The sequence below is a fragment of the Podarcis muralis genome, chromosome 8, assembly GCF_964188315.1.
Source record: "Podarcis muralis chromosome 8, rPodMur119.hap1.1, whole genome shotgun sequence".
Classification (NCBI taxonomy): domain Eukaryota; kingdom Metazoa; phylum Chordata; class Lepidosauria; order Squamata; family Lacertidae; genus Podarcis; species Podarcis muralis.
The window spans coordinates 57,888,331-57,912,246 of NC_135662.1; the positions used below are offsets into that span (position 1 = coordinate 57,888,331).

The 23,916-nt window shown below is 40.6% G+C and overlaps 1 protein-coding gene across 1 annotated transcript in view; it reads left to right on the forward strand.

The window, feature by feature from the left end:
* GPLD1 (glycosylphosphatidylinositol specific phospholipase D1) overlaps positions 1 to 23,171 on the forward strand; it is a 27,011-nt gene extending 3,840 nt beyond the window's left edge. The window contains exons 3-26 of the mRNA XM_028737574.2: positions 26 to 81; positions 499 to 577; positions 1,960 to 2,057; positions 2,406 to 2,516; positions 3,060 to 3,108; positions 3,620 to 3,674; positions 4,420 to 4,527; positions 6,100 to 6,127; positions 6,216 to 6,355; positions 7,451 to 7,516; positions 8,471 to 8,591; positions 9,710 to 9,849; positions 11,036 to 11,222; positions 11,703 to 11,813; positions 12,168 to 12,242; positions 13,701 to 13,857; positions 14,442 to 14,583; positions 16,277 to 16,379; positions 16,498 to 16,591; positions 18,212 to 18,388; positions 20,009 to 20,169; positions 20,660 to 20,686; positions 21,432 to 21,482; positions 21,843 to 23,171. Coding sequence (XP_028593407.2) covers positions 26 to 81; positions 499 to 577; positions 1,960 to 2,057; positions 2,406 to 2,516; positions 3,060 to 3,108; positions 3,620 to 3,674; positions 4,420 to 4,527; positions 6,100 to 6,127; positions 6,216 to 6,355; positions 7,451 to 7,516; positions 8,471 to 8,591; positions 9,710 to 9,849; positions 11,036 to 11,222; positions 11,703 to 11,813; positions 12,168 to 12,242; positions 13,701 to 13,857; positions 14,442 to 14,583; positions 16,277 to 16,379; positions 16,498 to 16,591; positions 18,212 to 18,388; positions 20,009 to 20,169; positions 20,660 to 20,686; positions 21,432 to 21,482; positions 21,843 to 21,920 — 2,414 coding nt within the window. The 3' untranslated portion in view covers positions 21,921 to 23,171. The remainder of the gene's footprint in view (positions 1 to 25; positions 82 to 498; positions 578 to 1,959; positions 2,058 to 2,405; positions 2,517 to 3,059; positions 3,109 to 3,619; positions 3,675 to 4,419; positions 4,528 to 6,099; positions 6,128 to 6,215; positions 6,356 to 7,450; positions 7,517 to 8,470; positions 8,592 to 9,709; positions 9,850 to 11,035; positions 11,223 to 11,702; positions 11,814 to 12,167; positions 12,243 to 13,700; positions 13,858 to 14,441; positions 14,584 to 16,276; positions 16,380 to 16,497; positions 16,592 to 18,211; positions 18,389 to 20,008; positions 20,170 to 20,659; positions 20,687 to 21,431; positions 21,483 to 21,842) is intronic.
* The last annotated feature ends 745 nt before the right edge of the window (positions 23,172 to 23,916 follow it).

Consider the following 23,916-nt stretch of genomic DNA (forward strand, 5'->3'; position numbering starts at 1 on the left):
AGCTAATGTGATGTTATTTTTCTAGCTCACAGAGCTCTGGAATTTTTCAGCAGCCCAGAAGGAAATGTTAACTATCGCAAGGTAGGAAGCTTATGAGTCTAACATTAAAAAGCATTTTAATGAATATTTCCTCTTTCTGCTACCTTCTCCACCCACCCCAGCTCTGAGCCTCCTTCCATTCCTTTTCTTTTTGTAACTATTACAAAAATTGTCCAGACCATAGGCTAGGGGTTAGCCACCCCATTGTAAAAGAATTGACATTTGTTCATCCTTACCAAACTATGTAAAACCTTGTTATATTTACCTTTAATTTTTTTATGAGTATTTAAGAGATAGTATTTGAGTGACTTTAACAATACCTAGATGTGAGTATTAAGTGCTATATTGTTTTAGTACTTGAAATATTGGTAATATGCAACTAATAATATTCTCTCTCTCTTCCCCCTCCCCTTTTCTCTCTTTCTTTTATTTCTGTTTCTTCACTATCCTCTTGTCCAGTTGATACTAACACACCAAGATGCCTATCAGGCTGGAAGCCTGTATCCTGATGCCTTTTATTCTGGTATCTGCAGGAATGGTAATAAATAGTTGGAGAAATTATGTTTTTTCCCCTTGCCCCCAAAACCATACAACTGACAAGTAGCCTGATTAATTTACTAGTTGGCTGGCTAGGGGTCCATATACAGTGGTACCTTGGGTTAAGTACTTAATTCATTCCGGAGGTCCGTACTTAACCTGAAACTGTTCTTAACCTGAAGCACCACTTTAGCTAATGGGGCCTCCTGCTGCCCCTGCGCCGCCAGAGCACGATTTCTGTTCTCATCCTGAAGCAAAGTTCTTAACCTGAAGCACTATTTCTGGGTTAGCTGAGTCTGTAACCTGAAGTTTATGTAACCCGAGGTACTGTATATAAATTGTAACTATGCCAGTGGAGAGTCCGAAGAGAAGAAACCACTGTTCAAACAACGAATGCCAAGGAACACTGCAGGAGGAATGAGGAAAATAATTATAGTTGCAGGCCAACAACTTCTGGGGACCCAAGGTTAAATAAGTCTACTTTAAAAGGTGCAGGCAGAGGAGATCAGTCAAGGCATTTGATCATTTAAACCAACAATCTCTCTTTACAATTCCACGTTCTTTTGGTATGAATGCAACATGGGTTGATACGCTTTATAATTTATACTAAGGGTTACTGGTCCAACTTTTTGTGAATGGGGAAAATATTTTGGAGAAGAATTAGAGGAACAACTCTGGCAACCAATTTGGAATAAACTACTATTTGGATCCATCTCAATTAGAACTCCTAGAAAATTCTTTAAATGTAGCACATCACTGGTATATGTACCCAGCCAGACTGTATAGAATTAAGCACAACACACTCAACCTTTGCTAGTGGAAATGCAATGAAGTACTGGCTCTCCAATCCACATGGGGTGGTTTTACCTAAAATTTATTCCTTTTTGGGAAAAGGTTTTTTCAAACAATTAAATGATGGGACAATTGCTGCAACCAGAAAACCAGACCCAAATTAGCCCTACTGTCATGTTAGATTAGTGATTGTGGAAAATTGGAAAACTTTAATTGCAAATCTTTTTGAAGCCTGGATTTCGCCAGTATGGGACATTATGCTTTTGGACAAATTAACCGTTTCTCGAAAGGAATATGAGTTGAGGGAGCTCACACCTTCTAAATGACATGGTATGCTTTTATTGACTTTGTTAAGACAATTGAAATTGGTTTTCACCCTCCATCGACTCATGGAACCTTATGGAGAGACATGTTCATTTGATTGGCTTTCTTGGAGTGTCTAAAACTGCAATCCTCCAATGCTATTTTTCTTTCTTTTCTGTACATCTACTAAGCTCTGTTTTACTTGTATAGGTATGTTTTGTTACTTAAAATTAAAAATCAATTAAAAAAATTATCATGAAATAATGTTGTTCTTGTCTGGTGTTTCAGGGCTGTTCCGTCAAGTATCTGAAGACACTCACTGGGCACCTTTTCTCAGTACCAGTGTCCATTACATCAGAAAGAACTATCCTCAGCCCTGGGGAGAGGTAATAAATCCCCCATAAATTGCTGAGGCCGAAGGCCCTGGTGTCATTCTTTTCATAAATCTTATTGTTCTTTCCCTTTCTCATTTGTACCAAAAGCATTTGAAAGAGAAAATGTCAAATTAATTTTGATGTTTCGTAATGACTAGCTGTAAAAACGGCAGCATGCATGCCCACTGAAGATGCTATACAAATAAATAACATACCACATAGATTTCTCCCTTGTGTTGGTGAAAGCAGAGGCAAGGTTTCATCAGCAAACATGTCAACTAAATGTCTCCAAATACCTTTTGAGAGTTTGGTTTCAATGCACTTAATGCAGAATTGCTTGTTTTTGTTTCTGTTGTTTAGGCCACAGAGAAACTGGTGGCTTTCCTCTTTGGAATCGCTTCTCATATGGTGGCAGACGTGAGTTGGCATAGCTTGGGGATTGAACAAGGATTTTTACATGCCATGGCAGCTGTAAGTGGTGCCTTATTTTATTATTAGGCTCGGGTCATTTTTTCCTTGTGACCGAAGCATATTTTATCATTTGGTTTTGTTGTCCCCCTTAAGTGACAATCACATAATATCTGGGGTGGGAGGGAGAAGGAAGGAAGGAAAGATCCTTACTGCTGTTCACCTTTAAAAAAATTAATTGGTTGGATGTTCTCTGTAGTACAAGAGAACAGGGAGAGCACAAACTCCTAAGATTCTGATAAGTAAGGATGGTTGTTGACTAGTAGCCATTATGGCTTGGTAGATATGAAAGAAACACCTTGGCAGTTTTGGAGGTAGCCATAGAAGGAGACAAAAGTCTTGAGTTTTTGCAACTGATTGGCTAGGAACTCCTGCTGGAGGAATCCTATACGTGGAACTTTATGCAAAGGTGAGGGTGAAAAAGAAGCTTCAGGGGTCTGGATCATCTCCTATGTTGCCTTGTATCAAAGAGGAGAAATGAGAAATTTTGATTCTGTTCATGTTCCTACTTCTTTGATGTAAATAACTTGTTTCTATTTTTCCTAGATTGATTTTTATGGCTCATATTCAGATGCTCACGTTGCTGGTGATTTTGGTAATTTATTTACTTATGGATCCTGGAATGTTCTCCCTAGATTTCCATTAAATTCCTGAAGGTTCTTACAGAAAAGACTGATATCACTAAGGTTTCAATGACTTCACCCCTGAAATAAGTGACTTGTTTAACCATGGCACTAGTTTCTTTCTGCATAGCTTGCTCAGTTTCACATGGGGCATTTCAGCTGGCTGAGATGCTTGACAAGGCCCTTAAGCAGACAGTGAGAAACTTGCTTAGGTTCTGAGCATAAGGGACAGGACAAATCCAAAAGTATGTGGCAGGCAGGAAGAAATGCCCTTAACGGAAATGAGCAAGCTATGCAGAAATAAACTAGTTGGGCCTGTGGAGGTGTTCCAGATTTTGTTCAAATGCAAATGCTCCAATAATCTAAAAGGAAGGCAAAATTCTTTGTATGGTTTTTGCTTCAGTAAAAGGCAGGCAAAATTCTTTGTATGGTTTTTGCTTCAGTAAGTTGATGTCTTGCTCTCTTTTCGCCCTCTAATTTTAGGAGGAGACGTGCTGAGCCAGTTTGAGCTTGATTTTAGTTATTTGGAACCAAGCTGGTAAGTGTGCTGTTTTCAAAACAGAGAGAGAGAGAGAGAGAGTAGGGAGCAGAGGGTTCAGAAGCAGAGACAGTGGCGAAAGATCCATGGTTTAACCACCATCACCAATGTGGTGTTGAGGAACCAATGTTATAACATTATAACCACTACAACCAATGTTATAACATTACCCTTGCATCAGGGAGCAGGTGGCGCTGTGGTCTAAACCACCGAGCAAGCCTCTTGGGCTTAGCAATTGGAAGGTCGGCAATTCGAATCCATGTGAGGGGGTGAGCTCCCGTTGCTCTGTCCCAGCTTCTGCCAATCTAACAGTTCGAAAGCACACCAGTGCAAGTAGATAAATAGGTATTGCTGCAGTGGGAAGGTAAACAGCGTTTCCGTGCGCTCTGGCTTCCGTCCCGGTGTCCCATTGTGTCAGAAGCAGTTTAGTCATGCTGGCCACATGACCTGGAAAGCTGTCTGTGGACAAACACTGCTCCCTCAGCCTGAAACCGAGATGAGCGCCACACCCCATAGTCATCTTTTACTGGACTTAACTGTTCAGAGGTCCTTTACCTTTACTTGCATCAGGGACTCTGGGGTTGAAATTATCTTGTCTAGTTTGTTCATACCTGTTGTTGCCTGTGGTTTCACCTGCTGGGGAGGGGGGCGCTGCGGATGGGTCCACAATTTTAGTTGAGGACTTGATTTATGCCAATGAACTTTGTTGGTTTAAATAAGAAACTCTGCTGTTCAATATATTTAGGTATGTGCCAGTCAAAGATTTACTGTCAATCTACCAGGAACTTTATGGGCTGAAAGTAATAACTGAAGACACAATTGTTGACTGCACGTATCTGCAGTTTCTTGAAGTGTAAGTCAAGCTAAATGTTTCCATTTTTATTCCTACAGCAGTGCACGTTTTATAATTTGATTATATGTTTGATCCTTTTTTTTTAAATGAAGTACATACTAAAAATCCTCTCTGTATAGTAATTGAATGAGAAAATAAATAATTTTGGGAAAGCACAACTCAGTGTGGAGGACATTGGGCCCAAACAGGGGAAATTTGTTGTTGATGGGTTAGACATGCAAATAAGGATAGAGTAAGTGCTGTTAAATGATGAGAATTGGAGAAGAAAAGGTGTGGAAGAAGAAAGTTTAAAGTTGTGGTGTGTGTTTTATTTTTTTGTGGAAGGGATCTCCCATAAGTGGATGGGCCGAAGTAGATAGAAGGACAATTGGTTGGGTTTGTTTTTTTTTTAAAAAAACTGTGCTTTGGTGCTAAAGGAAAGATTGGAAGGGACTGACATATTGAAATGGGAAACAGATAAATATTAAGGAGGAGATGTCTCAATATATACACTTTAAAGGAAATCAGGATGTGGAGTTGAAGGAGATGCCATAGGGATGCGGGTGTGTTTTAACATTTGCTGATGGGCCAGCAATTGTTGCCCCTATTCTAAACATTTCTTTGCACTGCAGACTCATATCAAGCTGTGTGTTTAATAAATATAGTTTTGGTCAGTTCATTATTTCAGCTGAATATCTGGAATAACCAATTTGTTAATGAATTTTACTGAAATAAATGCGTTTAGCTGACAGATGCCCTTGTTATCTTTCTACATGGTGAATACTGCTTCCACATTGTAGTGGCCCACAAAGTCTGTGTTCGGTGTAATAATAAGCTATGATATAGCATCATGGGAATGAGCTGCAGGGAACCTTTCCTTCCTCAGTGTGCCCCTGAAGAGAAAAATCAGAAGTTTCCATTTTCAATTTTGATTAACTGAAGTGTTTTGTTATGTCAGAACTCCGGCAAACAGGTTAATCTTAAACATGGTTTACTGAAACAAGCCACCTTCGAATGTTAGGTAGTTAAACTTAACCACAGTTTAGGCTTTGGACGTAATGCTAAACGGAAATTAATCAAAAAAGGAAATTAACTTTTGATCACCTTGGAAGTTAGAGGGAAGTATGCAAGCCTGAGACTCGCTTTGACTTGCTGCTGTAATGATAAACCATAGTTTGTTGCAGCTAAATACTTTTATATGCAGTGCTTTTTTCTAAAAAAAATGTTTAGGGGGTACTCTCATTTTTCTACTCATATTGAAATATTGCTCCTCTAACCAAGCTTAGATTCATAAAATGTTTAGGGGTATGCGTCCCCCCCAGAGAAAAGCACTATTTATATGGATTGCTTTAATTATTTCCCCCCCCCCCCCATTAACAGTGGAACTATTAAGCAGTGATTTTAATAATCAGCTAAGAACTGTATGGGTTATGTCTGTATTTAAACTGTCAGCTATCTTTATATAGAGGTACTCAAAGCAATATAAAAAACAACAACAGCAAAGGAAGCACGTAGGTGTATATAAAAAGTGTTTTGTGCACTGAAAAGTTCTACACGGATGGTAAATAGAGAATATTGTACTTTCTCCTGCAGGTTTGGCGAAATGATCACTGTCGCCAAGGTAATGTATTTTTGTTGAAAAAAGCTTTGTTGAATGCTACTCTTGAAATCCTCATCTATCTAATTAATTTGCATTTCCATTTTCATAGCTTTACCCCATTTATGCCAGGAAGTCCTCATTTTTGGTGAACAAATTCCATGAATATTTTCTCGGTGGTGTGGATGATATGGCATTCTCATCAAATAACATTTTTGAGCAAACAAGTCAAATGTTAGAGAATGGAACAAGGTGAGGTGCTGGTTTAACCTCTCTAGACCAGGGTATACTACTCTAAACCAATAATAAAATTATGCAAATATTTTCATGTAAGAATTGTGGTTCAGATAAGTTGTGAATTGAGCTGTGGACGCTATAATAATTCACATGTAATAGCCACCCATTAGCCTTCTAACATTTCATTTGAAGTGCTGATTATGTTTGCAATTATAGAAAACGAGTTTAAGGACATCTGGTTAATTCTGAGAGAGGAATAGTTGTGTTGTTTGGTCAATACAATACAATACAAATCTTTATTACGGTCATAAACCAGCATAAAAGCGTAGGATCCAGTCATTTAAAATCTGAAAAGTGTTTTGGAAAGCTAAAAGGTGTTAAAACAGAAGGTGAATATATAAGTCTATAAGAATTTAAAAGAAGCTAAAAGAAGGGATAGGAGCATTGGGCGGGTGTGTAAGAGCATAAAAGGTTGATATATAAAAGACTTTAACTATTAATTTACAGAGCGCTCTGATACGCTCATTAAATATAGTTTGTGGCACAGGTCATCCTCCAACAAATTTTGAGTGCTGCTGTACAGAATCTAGCAACATTCTACGTTGTAGCAGGATTGGTATCTGAGAGCAGCAGGGAGGTATAGAGTTGCCCTGTGTGCCCTGGGTACTTATGAAGTAGTAGTCAGCATTTAATATTATGCATTTAGTATAATTATTTGAGGGACGCGGGTGGCGCTGTGGGTTAAAGCCTCAGCGCCTAGGGCTTGCCGATTGAAAGGTCGGCGGTTTGAATCCCCGCAGCGGGGTGCGCTCCCGTTGCTCGGTCCCAGTGCCTGCCAACCTAGCAGTTCGAAAGCACCCTCGGGTGCAAGTAGATAAATAGGGACCGCTTACCAGCGGGAAGGTAAACGGCGTTTCCGTGTGCTGCGCTGGCTCGCCAGATGCAGCTTGTCACGCTGGCCACGTGACCCGGAAGTGTCTGCAGACAGCGCTGGCTCCCGGCCTATAGAGTGAGATGAGTGCACAACCCTAGAGTCTGGCAAGACTGGCCCCTATGGGCAGGGGTACCTTTACCTTTACCTTTATAATTATTTGAAAATTTCTTCTTTAGTGGCTGCTTTATTCCTGAGAATCCTTTGTATATACGCTGTAAAGATGAACAAACAAATGCTGTCATGTAAGTAAAGACGTAATGTATGTCTGCCTAGTTTGATTGGTTGTCCGAACAATATTTGTCTTTTTTATGTTCATTCCATTAAACAAAATTCAGGCCGTCTACATCCTATGTCTCTTTCTGTTGCAATTGGCCCACCATCTAGATCAGAAAAAACCCCATATTCTTGCATTTCCTATAGGAGATCTCCAGTGAAATCTCCAGAGCAGATTTGGGGGGTGTAGGGGAGGAAGTGAAAAAAGCAAGATGTAACAGCCTCGCTGCATTAGTGGAAGCCATACTGTAGAACTTTGGACCTTGCCCGCTGATACATTCTCAGCCAGTATCACCAAACTTTCAGATTCTTGAAGCTTTTCATTTATGATTTTCCTTTGATGAATACTATATAGTTGGAAGAAACCTCCAAAAGTAGCTGGTTCAACACACTACTGATGCAGGAAATCCACTGTTATAGCATCCCTGGTTGGGCTCCACCCATTTGGCTGGCTGTCCTGAAAATATTGTTAGAATAACTAAATTTAAAACAGAAGTTTACCTCTGGCCTTGTAGAAGATTGTTCTTATGGAACAAATGGAAATGGTTTGTTAGTTTTTTACTAAAAAGCTGGCATATACTTGTCAGCACAAAACGGAGAGTTTGTGTTGCCAAAATTACAACCATAAATACACCAGAGACCACAATGGGCTAAGTTTTGAGTGAAATACTAAACTGGATCATTCAAATGTTTAATAAAAATTTTAAAATACTTAAAGCACAGAACTATTGAGTATTGCCAGAAAATGTCCATAAAAAACCTTTGTGTCCATTTTGTGTTTTAAACATTGGACTTTTCCAGTTTTGTACTTAACTAAAACACTTATTACATTGTAATCTCTTGTAAAGGACTATCCGTGACATTTATTCCATTTTTATGTTCCCATAAGCAAATGTCTAATCGTTATTGCCTTATTTCAGCAGAATCAAACAGTCCAGAACTGAACACTACAGACAAACGACTTCTTCAATGGCCAAATCAGTTGAAAAAAATATCAGCTACACAGAGCGAGGAGTTTATTTTGAAGTGCCACCTTGGACAGCAGTAAGTCTTTCTGGCATTTAGATATTAATGGTAAGGGATAGAAATATATATGGAGATACACTGGACACCCAGTGCCTTGTTTGTTGACAAGTTGCCTTCTACATATTCTTTGCCACCCCTCCCCCCCAAAAAAGCTATATATTACGTTCAGGTAATACAAAGTAGTTTTTTGTTACGTGCATTTCATGGAAAGTGTGAAGCTACTATATGTGAGATATTTCTGTTCACTGGAGCTTATGGGAAACTCTGTAGGTGCCTGTCATGTGATTCCAAGTAAACCTTCAAGTCAAAATGTATAGTAGAATATGTAAACTGGCCTCAGCCAAGAGATTGTAACAATGGCTCATTATTTTCTCAGCACTGCGCTGGAGTTTAATTAACCTACTGGACAACAGACAATCTCCTTTCTTTCAAGAGGTCGTGAGATACAGCTAGAGGAGGGTCTGATAACATAGTACATATATACAGTGCTTTTTTTCCTGGGGGGACACAGGGGGACGCATACCCCTGAACATTTTGTGAATCTAAGTATGGTCTCATTGAGGGGCAGTATTTCAATATGAGTAGGAAAATGAGAGTACCCCTAAACATTTTCTTTTAGAAAAAAGCACTGTGTGTATGTAGTAGTAGTAGTAGTAGTAGTAGTAGTAGTAGATATAATAAAAAAAGCTTTAATGAAATTGAAAGTAGCTGTGTAGTGATGTGCCAAAATCTAGCCTCCATTTTTAAAAAAAGTTTTCTTCCTCTGAGAAAGAGGCTTCCATTTATCTGCCTCATCCTCAGGATGATTACATGTCCTCGGCCACTTCAAAGGTGAGGTAAGCATGACAATAAAACCCTGCACCCCCCTATGACAATTTCACCAAAATGTTCTCTCCTTTTTGATAATTTTTGAATGCAATTTCTTTTTCGTTCATTGACACAGACAATGATGAAGCAAAAACAAAACAAAAAAGTAGGATAAATTCTCAGCACAGCACTAACTGTTTGCAAGTGTAGAGGCACCCGTTCATTGCAGTGAGTCTGGTGTATTGCACTAAATATAAATTGGGTCCTTGCAAACAACCAAAATATAATTATGAATGTGCTTGAATATTCCTTTATGCATTCCCCCCCAGAATTATCTCCAGTTGAGCAATAGTGCCACTGCAAAAGGTTTGAGGAGAGTGTTGTCAGTGACGACACAAGGGTCACCGAAGCATGTCACCAAACCCAGTGCTTCATATTTTCTGAAAACTCCATATGCTAGACTTGGGTGGTGAGTTCTGATTTCTCCATTCTGTTTTTGTCTGATAGCTTGTATGGACTCAATACTATTGCCTGGATGCTTATCCTACCTGCATGTAATAACTATGCAGGGAAATTATCTTGTTTGGGGGGGGGGGGACCCAAGCCAGAAAGGCTGGGCTGGATGAATCCCAAGCCGGAATTAAGATTGCTGGAAGAAATATCAACAACCTCAGATATTCAGATGACACAACATTGATGGCAGAAAGTGAGGAGGAATTAAAGAACCTTTTATTGAGGGTGAAAGAGGAGAGCGCAAAATATGGTCTGAAGCTCAACATCAAAAAAACGAAGATCATGGCCATTGGTCCCATCACCTCCTGGCAAATAGAAGGGGAAGAAATGGAGGCAGTGAGAGATTTTACTTTCTTGGGCTCCATGATCACTGCAGATGGTGACAGCAGCCATGAAATTAAGAGACGCCTGCTTCTTGGGAGGAAAGCAATGACAAACCTAGACAGCATCTTAAAAAGTAGAGACATCACCTTGCCAACAAAGGTCCGTATAGTAAAAGCTATGGTTTTCCCAGTAGTGATGTATGGAAGTGAGAGCTGGACCATAAAGAAGGCTGATCGCTGAAGAATTGATGCTTTTGAATTATGGTGCTGGAGGAGACTCTTGAGAGTCCCATGGACTGCAAGAAGATCAAACCTCTCCGTTCTTAAGGAAATCAGCCCTGAGTGCGCACTGGAAGGACAGATCGTGAAGCTGAGGCTCCAATACTTTGGCCACCTCATGAGATGAGAAGACTCCCGGGAAAAGACCCTGATGCTGGGAAAGATGGAGGGCACAAGGAGAAGGGGACGACAGAGGACGAGATGGTTGGATAGTGTTCTCGAAGCTACAAACATGAGCCTGACCAAACTGCGGGAGGCAGTGGAAGACAGAAGTGCCTGGCGTGCTCTGGTCCATGGGGTCACGAAGAGTTGGACACGACTAAACGACTAAACAACAACAACAACAACAATCCTGTCGATACAGGATTGGGATAATAAAAAAATTAAATCAGATTTCGTTTTGGATCTCACCTTTCTTCAGGGCCACCACAGCAATTACTCTTTTATATAGACAATTGAAAATCTGCAAATGAAAAATGTGGAAGCTTTAAACAAATGTAAACCAAAAGAGTAATTGGAATTATTTCACTTGATATGCAGGGCGTTGATTTCTGCTGACCTAAACCAGGATGGCTACGATGACCTGGTAGCAGGAGCGCCAGGATACAGCCGGCTGGGACATATTCAGATAGGCCGTGTATATATTGTTTATGGTAACGAATCAGGTTTGCCTCATGCAAACTTGGACCTAGACCAGGAAGCAGATTGCATTCTGGAGGGGAATAAGGTAGGAAAACAAGTCACACATTGGTCATTGAAAACATTTTGCTTGTGTTTCCGGTCATCTGAAAGACTGGCGGCATCTTCTTTTCTACTAGCAATGCCATTAACTTCATTTCTAAAATAATCACTTAAAGATAAAAGTCCATTGTGAATAAAGAGCGTTGCTGCTGAAAACTATTAAGGACTCTTTACTGGGGATCTATATGAGCTAAATGGAAGTAGTAGGGTTTGGCCATTCTCCTGAGTATTATATTTGCATGGTGGAATGGAGTGTTGAACTAGGAGCTGGGTTTAAAGTGCATATTTAAAATACAGTCTTTTGTCACAATTAAAAAAAAAAGCTAAATAACAAACAAAAAATCCAAAAATGTTAAGCAATTGTGCTGAACGTTATATGAGCAGGTATTCCTTAAAAAGAAAGATAAGCTTTTAAAATGGGTGTTGGACTGCCATAATGATGTAGGCTTCTTTCTTTCTTTTTAAGCCTTCAGCAAGGTTTGGTTCTGCAGTAGCAGTTCTAGATTTCAACATAGATGGTGTGTTGGATCTAGCAGTGGGAGCCCCGTCTGTAGGATCACAGGAACTCAGTTACAGGGTAAGAATATGTGTGTGTGGCATTTTTACAGTGTAAAATGTTAGTGCAGGTTAGTAATTACGGGCGATTCATAAGAGGACGTTCGCATGGTCCAAGTGAAATAAAGCAGACAGAATATCAGATGCATCATCTGACTGACAATCTTAGGACCAACCTGTTTTGTGAATGCCAATATCTGTGAATCACAAATTGAATTATTAGACTAGGCTAGATTGCAGTTGTACAGTACACCTGGACAGACAGGTTCATATGAAGATGAAAGGATGAGGTGAAATTGATTTTTTTTAAAAAAAATAAATAAAAATTCTGGATTTGATTCATACCCTATTAAAATTTTATTTTCTGTTGATCCAGGGCTCTGTATATGTATTTTTTGGCAATAGAGGACAAGGTTTCCACAGCCTACCAAATGTCACCATAGCTTGTCAAGTAAGTTTGCTGATGAAATGCACTACAAACATATAAGAAATTAAATCTAGGGTTTCTCTAGATCTATCTAGAATAAACATACACATGGATTCTATTATCATAATAGATTTATTATTGCTTCATTGGCACACAACATGTTAAATCAATGTCATTGTGTGCCAATAACTGTTCCTGTATTTTTATGAAGCACTGTTAAGTACAATGTTGTAAAATTGAAGAAAAAGAATTCTATATTTCCTCTGTGTGTACTAGGGCCACATTTGAACTTAATAAACCATGATACAAATGAATCTTGCATGAATGAAATTTGTGCAGGTGTATGAGTAAACAAACAAGGAATTCCTTGGTTAATTATAGTTTACTGATCCATCCAAATTGAAATTATGCTTAATGGCTTCAGAACAAGCCACCATATATTGCCAACTTCAAACTATGGCTCAATATCCTGGCTTTTTCTGAAGCTGTTAATCATATTTACCTGCTTTAGATGAAACAGGAAACTGTAGTTAACGGAAGACTTCCTCATTTGCTTATGTGGAAGGAGAATCAAAGGGGTTGTTGATGCAATGATAACACTTGTTCTTATCTTGTCTTAAGCTAAGATATTGCCATCCGAACATGGCTTATGTGTAGCTTTTTTCTTTCAGACATCCAAAAGAATGTTGCAAAAACACTGTCCTGTGTGGCTCATCTCATTTCCTTGAGTCATCTTGTGTTACTTACATCATGGACTGGGTGGTGTGAGAGGATTTGTAATAGGGCTGCTTTACTGAAATTTCGTTATTGATTCAGGAGCTAAACAAGATGTCTTCCTTTCTTCTCCAATTTTCACCAAGATTGCCTTGGTGAAACACAACTCAATTGGCCCATTTTATACTCCAGGCAATAGGGTCTATAGTACCGACTTTCAATATTGACGGCTGTTAGTTCACACAAGAAAGAAAGAAAGAAAGAAAGAAAGAAAGAGAGAGAGAGAGAAAACCACTCTCTACCCCTGGTTCCTGACAAAAAAAGCCCCTTCCTGTACAGTGTCAGACATAGGCCTTGACTTGTGCTTGTCCTAGGCAGAAAGGAACTCCCAAAACTATCTCCATCTCCTACAGATCAGCTCTGCCCTTGAGTTGTCTTCTTGCTCAGAGCATGGTTCTGCTAAGTGATAGTTTAACTGTTAGTTTTGTCTCAAGTTTAGAGAAACTATTTATCTGGAGCCTGCAGGTTCCTTGTCCTTCTGTCTCCAGTCTTCCTCCTCTCAGTTTATAGCTGCTGCAGCACAAGCTCAGGGAGACTCCGAAAACTGATTTGAGTTGGACAAGCAACTCCTAGGCTCGACAGACTGTAGTAGGTGGGCTCAGGCATACAAGGCTTCCAGACAGACTGAAGGAGAGTGAGATGCAACTTAATGCCCTGCACCTACTCCAGTATTGCCAGACCTACTGAAATCTCAGTTTCCTTCTGCAGGAAATATACTGTAACCTTGGCTGGTCGCTGCTGGCAGCTGACCTTGATGGCGATGGAAACAAGGATCTCGTAGTTGGTTCTCCTTACGCATCTGGTGGTGGGAAACAAAGAGGATTTGTGGCTTCGTTTTATTCGTTTCTCAATAGAAGCAGCCAAGGTGACATTTATTTTTTTTGCTGGAGTTTATTTCTGCTATTTCATATGCTACTTTTTCTTGCGTCTTCTATTAGCTCCCTTTCAAGTCCATCGTAAGACAAAACCACAGTAATAGTCTAAATCCTTCTCCAAGTTATATTGCTGGTAATAAACACCGGACAATGCTTTTAATGCTAAAGGGCCCTCAGCCTAAGATCCAGTATGAATTCATGCAGAAGGCTTTGTATACCATTCCATAATCTTCTGAGTCAAAACAGACTAGAAGGAGTTTTACAGTGCAACCCTATGTATTCCAACTCAGAAGTATGTCTTACTGAATATTTACCCCCTGGTAAGCATGTATAGGACAGCTGCATCACTTGATGAACTGAACTGACCCTGCCCTGTTGGCATCATTGCAGAGGCAATTTGATCTGAGTGAAGTTTCAACATGAGTTTTCATGTATTTAAAAAGTAGCAAGAATTATGATCCAGGTAGTGCAGTAAGACTGAACAAACCAGAAGACCTTGATCCTTTCATAAAGTATGTGATACCTACCAGAAACATATCCTCTGTTATCCTCTATTTCTTCTTTGGTCTATCAGACCAGCTGTTCCTAACAGATGCTGACTGGATAGTAAAAGGAGAAAAGGATTATGCGTGGTTTGGATCATCACTCAGCAGTGTCCAACTTCAAAATACAACCTTGCTGCTTATTGGCAGTCCTTCTTGGAAAAGCTGTAAAAGGTATATTGCACTTAATTTTAGATTTGTATGTGATCATACCCAGTTTGTAAAGTTTGTATGTGATCATACCCAGCCTAAAATTGTGCACTTTTAAGTGTAAACTAAGTAGGTTAGTATTATTTCTTTTAATTCTTTATTTAATTTTTTAATTACTTATTTAACTTTTTAAGTAATTACTTTAATTACTTTTTTAATTACTTATTTAACTTTTAAGTGTAATCTAAGTAGGTTAGTATTATTTCTAAATGTGTACTGTTTTAATACTTGTTCTGCTTATTAGAGGTCGTTTCAAACAAGCCAAATACCTCTCTTTTCCTAATGCTCCCTGACACTGAGTTATAAACCACTTTTCAAACACAGGTTTCACAGCAGTTTACAACAATATATCCTAACCATTAAAGATGATTGGTTATGTGTCCAATGTTAGAATTGTACTCAGAGTAAACCCATTTCAGTTAATAGAAATGACTAAGTTTGGTCCATTGATTTCAGTGAGTCTACTTTGAGTATAACTTAGTTGGATGCAACCTATGTAAAGCAGTAATAATCAACATAAAGCCTGCATTCTATGTCTGGTCTGCAATAGCTTTCCCCCAGTATGCACGGCCCTCCATTTGTTGGCTTGTTATGATTTGTTTGCAAGCTGGATATTCGGGGGGTGGGGGAAGAAAGAGAATTGGGGACTGGATCAGTGGCGTAGCGTGGGGGGTGCAGGGGGGGCCGGCCGCACCGCGCGAAACATCTGGGGTTAGGGCAAATCCACAGGTTAGGGGGCGCAAATCCACGGGTTAGGGGGCGCAAATCCACGGGTTAGGGGGCACAAATTACTTGCCTTGCCCCGGGTGCTGACAACCCACGCTACGCCACTGGACTGGATACAGTGTATTCTGCTGGTTTGGGACAATCCTCCTATAAAGAAACTCTCCAGTATCTCTTTGGAAAAGTGTGTCATCTAATAAAACACAGAAATAGATATTTGTTTATGGTCCATTTAAAGACTAACAAAGTTGGGTCATATGTACAACTACTTTGGGGAGAGAGTTCCAAAAATGTGGGGCCACTACTGGAGAGGCCCTGATCTTATGTTCACCTGTCTGATAAATCTTGGGAAGAGGACAGTCTTAAGGCCTGATCAGGGTCATATAGGTGCAGGCATTCCTTCCAATTTATGCATTAAAGGTCAATATCAGCATTCTAAACTGGGTCCCAAAACAAATAGACAGCCAATGCATCTGGTACAGCTATGCTATGAATGCCTGGCCTCCACAAGTCTTCTAGCAGCTGCAATGTCTGCTAGTTGGTGTTTCCAAAGTGGTTTTTAAAGGCAGCCCCAAGCAGAGAAAATTACAGCGATCTAGTCTGGATAGAACTAAGGCATATGTAACTCAAGCAACACCCCTTCTTTAGCTACAGTGGTAGACCATAAACCAGCCTAAACTGCCCCCAACGCCACTTAAATCTCTATAGATAATATGGAGTCCAGGAGAATCCCCAAACTATTAATTTGCTATTTAAGGGGAATACAGTCCTGCATAAACTCTTGCAATTAAAACTTGTTATTTAAATTAAGACGTCACGTTCCAGATACTTTAGATTCTGAACCAAGAATATTTTGCCGTGGTGGTGCTATCTCTTGCAATTACTTCTTCTTCTTTTTTAATGGTCTGCATATTTTGACCATCGTGTGCAGTAGTCTAAGCTGCTATGTCTTACGAGATACCAAGATGACTGTTGGAAAGGTATACGGCTATATCCCACCAAGCACGCAGAGCTGGTTTACCTTAACCGGAGACAAGGTAGGTCTTTTTGGTACCCCTTGAAATGACAAATATAAAAACATACAAGGAAGACTCCAGCCATGGTGCCAACTTCTTCTTCTTCTTCTTCCTCTTCCTCTTCTTCTTTGACACACAGGAAATGGGGAGACTTGGTTCATCCTTGGCCACCGGCTTCCTTTGTGTAGAAGGAATCCCCAGGCAAGTGCTGGTAGTTGGTGCACCATCACAAGGTATGCAGTACTGTCCTTGGGTCAGTTTTTTCTTTGCAGTGGTTTTACTTCTGCAATACACCAACAAGACTGATCAATTGTTTAAAAGTTAAATAGGTGCTTGGAGCCAATCATCATGGGAATTGCAGAGGAGGGAAGTTTTAACCAGCAGGGAAAAGAGGACTAGGAGAGAAAGAGACCTCTGATTCTACCCACTGCCATTTCTGGGCCAGTCTGCTGCTGAAAGATTACTCTAAAAGAATCCTGCTCTTGACAGGGGAAAAAAAAAAATCCTGGTTGCTCTCCTGTTTTCAAGGCTTTAAGGACTGGATGTTGGCAGTTCTGAAACACAGCATGTATATACCATCCAACCCCAAACCGAGGAACATCATGGTTTAACAGAGCAGCAGGTCACAGCTGAGTCTGCAGTTCTGCTGCTCACACCAGCTGTTTCAGAATGTAGAGGGACAACAGTGTTGCATAGAACTTGTGTTGAATTCAAGCTGGGGCTGCAGAATCTTCCCTTGCAGCCTAGACTTGACAGGGCTTCAAAGGCAACATTTGGTTGTTGTTCAGGGTGACAGAAAAAAGTGCCAAATTCAAAAAGCACCCAGAATTCTACCTGTAAAGGAAAAGCCTGCAAAGGAAAAAGCTCTTTAGAGAAGCTTTTAATGTTTAACAGACTACTGTATTTTAATACTTTGTTGGAAGCCACCCAGAGTGGCTGGGGAAACCCAGCCAGATGGGCGGGTATAAATAATAAATTATTATTATTATAACCAAGGGTTCTTGCAGCAGCTGCAACCTGAGGTTTCCCACACCTGTTATTCTGTCTGTCTCTCTTTTTAGATCAACAAAATCCCATATGAGGGAAAGTCAATTTTCTATACACATTTGTTTTCAGATAATTACACTAGAGCAGGTGATAAATAGGATTCTGTGGTGTCACATACTTAACATGAAGGGTGATCCAGTCAACTGTCCTCAGAATGTGTATGGCAGGCATTCGCAAACTCTGGCCCTCCAGATGTTTGGGACTACAATTCCCATCATCCCTGACCACTGGTTCTGTTAGCCAGGGATGATGGGAATTGTAGTCCCAAATATCTGGCGGGCCAGAGTTTGCCTATGCCTGGTGTACAGGAATCCCCTATTGCTTTGGGAGGGCCACATATGCCCAATGTCATGTGAAAGTGAAGACTATATTGGGTTGGGTTTAGTATGCATCAAACTGCTCTGCAGCGAGTCAGACCATTGGTTCACCTTGTCCATGACTTAGTTTTAAAACTCTCCTAAGTCTTGTTCAGCCCTGCTTCCTGAACTCCTTTAATGTGGGTGACCTCAGGAATACATTCACTTTCTCACTGAGCTATAGCTCCACTGCTGCTTCCAGATGAAGAAATATCATCTACGTTGGATTGAGAATGTTGCTGACGTTATGATTTTGAGAGCGGACCCTTTGTTGTCATTGCGAAGTTAATGTGTAATTTCACAAAATGGAGATGGCGGAGCCCAAGTTTCCTTGCTGTTAATTCTGGTTATAACCTGCCGTAGACAGTGCCCATCTGTTAATGCCAATTATTGTTGCCATCTCCCAGGAACAGCAATGTGACCCCCGTCATCTTACTTGGCTTCTTTCAGGCAGCACATCTAGGATTGCATTTATAAGCTCAGTGCTGCACCAAGCAGGAACTGCTTTGATGTATGATTTGAGGGACCCTGCCAAGCCATTTCTGCTGAGCACTTTCAGCGGGGACAGGAGATTTTCACGCTTCGGAGGAGATGTGCACCTGCGTGACCTAAACAATGATGGACTTGGTAAAAACGGAATCCTCATAATCAGTATCATATTTCATTTGTGAAGCACCTAAAATTACTAGATGTTGTGAGATGTGATATATATACACACAAATATATAAAAGAACAGGAAGGGTGAAATAAGGGGACAAAGAGGAAGCGTGGAACAATAAATTCTGAACCAAGAATTTTAACAGCCTTATGCATATATAGAAGGAAAGGCTAGATCGAACAAATGAGCTTGATTTAGAACAAAGTAAAGAAAAAGGGAAAGAAGCAGAGAAATTCAAATAAAGAGGCCAAAATACAAGTGTACTTGCAAGCCTGGGCCAGCACCAAGAATTTTAGGGTCAAAAGATGCTCCATGCACTCTAGTAAAAGGACCCCTGGCCATTAGGTCCAGTCGTGGCCGACTCTGGGGTTGCGGCACTCATCTCGCTTTATTGGCCGAGGGAGCCGGCATACAGCTTCCGGGTCATGTGGCCAGCATGACTAAGCTGCTTCTGGCGAACCAGAGAAGCGCACGGAAACGCCGTTTACCTTCCCGCTGGAGCGGTACCTATTTATCTACTTGCACTTTGAGGTGCTTCCGAACTGCTAGGTTGGCAGGAGCAGGGACCGAGCAACAGGAGCTCACCCCATCGCGGGGATTCGAACCGCAGACCTTCTGATCGGCAAGTCCTAGGCTCTGTGGTTTAACCCTTATGCACTCTAATGGGGAGCATTAAATGGGTGATCTCAGACAGAAATTCTAAAGATTAGAAGTCTAGCAAGGGTAGTGAACTCACAGCCCTTGAGCCTGACCAGGTCCCCCAAGCATATTTTTTTACCCACAAATCCACAAATTTTGGTGGTGGCAGCAAAATGGCTGGGGTGGGGTGGGGAGTTTGAACGATGCTGGGGTGGACTGAGAGGTTTGAATTTCTCTACCAGGACCAGCATCCTGAAGGGGATGCCAATTGCCTCCTCTGTATTCATCCTATCGGATGAGTGTGAACAAAGTGGCAACCTCAATCCTCAGTTGATCTGTTTGGATCAAATGGGACAGGGAGTGGGTGCTGTGTTCTGTGTCCGTGATCTCTACGTGTGTACAAAAATGTATGTGGAGTGGCCAAAAACTAAGATGACTCATGGACCAAAAAACATTAGTCACTCCTACAGTAAAGGAGGGCGGGATTAAGAGAGAGGAAAATAAACACATATTCACCTGCTTGTGGCTTGTTGGCTGTATTATTGTCTGTAGGCTAAGGCCTGCTTCACATGCAATATGGAGCGACAGTTTCCATTGCTCATTGCATTTGTCTGTGGCAGACACCATACCACTTACAAATGCCTGGAGATAGAGAAAATCCAAAAACACATTGGCGCTAGGTATGCCTATTTTAAACCAGGCATATTATTTGTGTCACCATGGTGTTTGTCATGGAGCAACATGGGTTTGGATCCGGCGGAGCCATAGTGGAAGCAGAAGACACAAAGCAGGCTTGTATATGTCTGGTAATTGTGTTCCCAAGTTTGTGTATGCCTGCGTCCAACGAAGTTTTTAAAGGCCAAAGCTTTTGCACAGGGATATCCAGTGCAAGTTAGTTTTTGTCTCATTTTACAATGTGACATATTTCCCCCTGCTGCGAATTTTTGCAGATGAGATCATTGTGACCTCACCTCTTCGAGCAAAAGATATCTTATCTGGGCTGTTTGGAGGAGAGGCTGCGCGTGTTTACATATTTAGTGGAAACCAAACCACCTCTGGACATGTGACAGACAACTGCAAATCATGGACTTCACCTTGTCCTGAAGACTGGGTAATGCTACAGCAAATGCTATAGGTCTTTGTGGTGTTGTCTGCTTTGGTAGATAAACAAAAGTACAGAGGTACCTCTGGTTACAAAATTAATTCGTTCTGGAGGTCGGTTCTTAAGCTAAAACCGTTCTTATCCTGAGGCACGCTTTCGCTAATGGGCCTCCCGCTGCGTGCGCGCTGGAGGCACACGATTTCCGTTCACATCCTGGTGCAAAGTTTGCAACCAGGAGCAGCTACTTCCGGGTTAATGGAACTCGTAACCTGAAGCATTCGTAACCAGAGGTACCACTGTAATAACTGTTTGCATTTGAAAACTCTCATGTTGCTCCTGCTCAGCAGTTTATGAACATCTGCATCATAGTAGTTGCCTTCTGTGTTTCTGTATTGAAATAATTCTCAGTGGAGCAAACACTAGATACCATACATTTAATTGATTTATCCACCTTTAAAAACCAATGTAAAAGTGAGTCTCTCTCTTTTTTCTGTTCCAGGTGCAGTATGTCATCATTTCTCCTGAGGTGAGCAACCAAACTCTGAAAGGATAAATTGCTGCTTGGGCTAAATAAATTGTGGGTAGAATTAATGGCTAACAATTGGGTCCTTAATGCATTTTAACCAGTTTTAAACATTAAAACTGAAACCATGTGAACAAAAAACTTCCTTGCTTGGTTCAAAACACAGTTGAATTGATTCATGAAGGATATCTTGTAATTTCTATTTCTGACTCAATGGGGTCAGGAAGGATCTTCATCTGAAGAAGATTACCATGTCACAATTAGGGACAGGATGCTAAACGGTTTGGAAACTGAACCATCACCCCAAATTTCACTTGAGAAAACTTAGGGTCCATTCCCAAGCAGATTTATATTTCACTGAATTTCAAAGGATCTGCGGCTAAGCAAACATGGTTAGGATCAGGTTGAGCATGATAAGGTTAGCTGTAAAGTTTCCAATTGACTGCAGACCTAAGCTGTTTTTCCTCTTGCTGTATATAGCATATGGTTTTCATCATTCACACAAATGACATGGAGCCGTTTGTTCAGTAGGTATCTTTGCGTCCTGAACAAGCATGCTCACAGCATTGCACTTGTTCTCTGGTTGTAGCAAACACTAGCTGGGATTATTGCACTGGGTGGTGGTTACCCTGCTTAAGGGAATTGAGTTGTGTTAAAGATCTTTGGTCTGTTAATGAAAATAACTATAGTGAAGAAAGCAAGCATTAACACTGTCAAACAGTGCATAACCGTAGTTTTATTGCTGCAGGAAAAATCAAGATTTGGGAGTGCTGTGATCACAGTGAAATCTGGAGAAAAGGTAGGCAAACGAGCACTGCTGGTTTTCACAAGCCCATCTGCAGGGTGAATCATGGGCTACTTGTGATAACTTGAGTGTTTCTCCTATGCCAGCTGGGTAAGAGGCCATGCCTTGCCTGCTTTTTTCCTGCAACACAACCATAGGGAAGTAGCTTAGAACCAAGACGGTTCCACAACTTCTTTGAGACCACCCCACTATGGTGAAGGTGGGAAGCATAATCACTTGACTTCCTTATGCATGGTGCCCAGTTGTACACAGGGGTAATCTGTTTTGCCCTGGCAAAATGACCCGCTAAAAAAAGGAAGAAAAAAGCAAGGAACTGAATTCTGCTGTATGAATGGATACTTTCTGTCTTTGCAGACTGAAGTTGTAGTAGCAGCTGAGAGAAGCTCCCTAGAAGCTCGGCTAAGCGGCAGACTTTTTCTCTACACCTTTTAATTGCCATGCTTCCCCACCAAGCCTCTTTTCAGCAAATCACTCTTCATTTTTGTAAAATTCTGCCCCTTTTGAAAATGGAGAAGCATTAACTCACGTACTATTTAACTGGCAATTGAACAGCATTAACATTTTAAGGAATGGAAGCAGAGATCTAAAATTACTTATTACTGTGTTTAAATTTCCTTGCTAAGCGTAATAATGAATGGAAATCCTTCTAAAAACAAAATGTCATTGCTTCAGTCCATTAGCTGCTTTCAACTGTTTACATGTGTTGTGCATACACAGAGGCCTATTTTTAAAGTATTTATTGCAATATACACTGCAATGGAGTAGATTGAAGAAGGAAGTCCCAATGAAAACGTGGAGTTGCACAGAAGAGAGTTTGGCAAGAGCACATTTCCCCAAGCCTCGTTACTGATTCCAACCTTGATTTGAAATGACCCACTTCTTTAACCTGTACTTGGAAGTGGGACCGTTTCTTCTCAAATTAGGCCAGGCTCCGATACATCTGTCTGAAAAGAAGTGGAATTGCATTTTTATCCCTCTTCTGCCAAAACATAAATCGCCCATGCTGAGTTACTAACATCTACATGGCAGCAAGAGCAGTTGTTCAACCTTGAATATCACTGACGTCTAATGGGCTAATGGGTGATGATTTAAAGTGCTCTCCTGTTAGATTCTGTCCACCAACCAGTAAGATGCCTCTTCCTTCTAGTCAAGTCCAATGGGACTTAATTCTTAGGTGCGTAGGACTGCAACTGAAACTACAGGCCATGGTACTTCCGAGTCCTAGGTAAAGCCAGTAGCAAGCATGTAACACTTTTTTTAATATATAGTATTAAGAAAACCTTCATGCATGGAATTGCACACAACTGCATGGTAAATTTAGGATTTAGAAGCCGACCCACAAGAAATATTAGCTACTTGAGATTCACTCAGCTTCTACACCTATTTAAATAGCTTCTGTAGCTCAAAAGGTCTCAAGTGTGATTCTTGGTAGCTCCAATTAAAAGGATCTTGTAACAGGACCCTGGCAGAACGCAGTCAATACTGGGCTAGATGAACGAATAGTGCAAGCTGGTTGGTGCAAAGGCTGCTTCCTATTTAATTAAATGTAATATAATGACAAACTATTTCTCCAGATTCTCTCTGTGCTATTTAGGCTAATGATTAATGAATGTGCTGTCTTGATTTTTTTCTTCTTCACCTTATCCCATGTGCAACATAATAAAAACAGATATTCCCCTTTGAGTGGTATTTCACATTCATTCTGAACTTTGCCATCATTCTAGATGTTATCAGAAAGTTAGAAGGTAAACTACTAACTGTGCCACAGATTGAAGTTTCTTCCGGTTTTGCTGCTTTGCTTTCAACAGAAGTCTCGGGATTGATGGCTCTTCTCCCTGGTTTTGTAGGATTGGGGGTTCTGATGAGGTTCAGCGGGTACACACATAACAGGCCCTGAGCCAACAGCGCCCCCGTCGCTTACATTTTTTTAAAATTTAAAAAAAGAAAAAGAAACATAGGGCAATTGGCAATGTCTGAAGAAAGTTAGAAGGCAACGCGCAGAGGCATTTCTAAGGCTTCAGTACTTCGCAGGCTGCACCACTGCTAAGAATGCTTATTCACCGTTGGTAAGCAATCTGAAGAAGAAATGCTGATCATTCTCACTTAGGACTCAGGTGTATGTTTGTTGAAGTACCCTCCCCATCCACATGATTTCATTTACTTCCCAAATGTGCTGCCTTTACAGAGGAAAACACAAGCTGCTGGCTTGGGTGTATTTTGCTGAAAAGTAATCCCCTTTAAATAAACGAGGGTTCCTTCTTTTTGAGAAAAGAATGGTGCTATTGCAATCTCTCCCCTGCCTGGTTTTCCATGTTCCCCCATCCATTGATTTGCTTTTCATCACTGGAGTGTTATTTATTAATATACAGCAACCATAACCAAAAATATAAAGTACCAAAATGAATCAGCAAAGACCTTACAGCTTGCA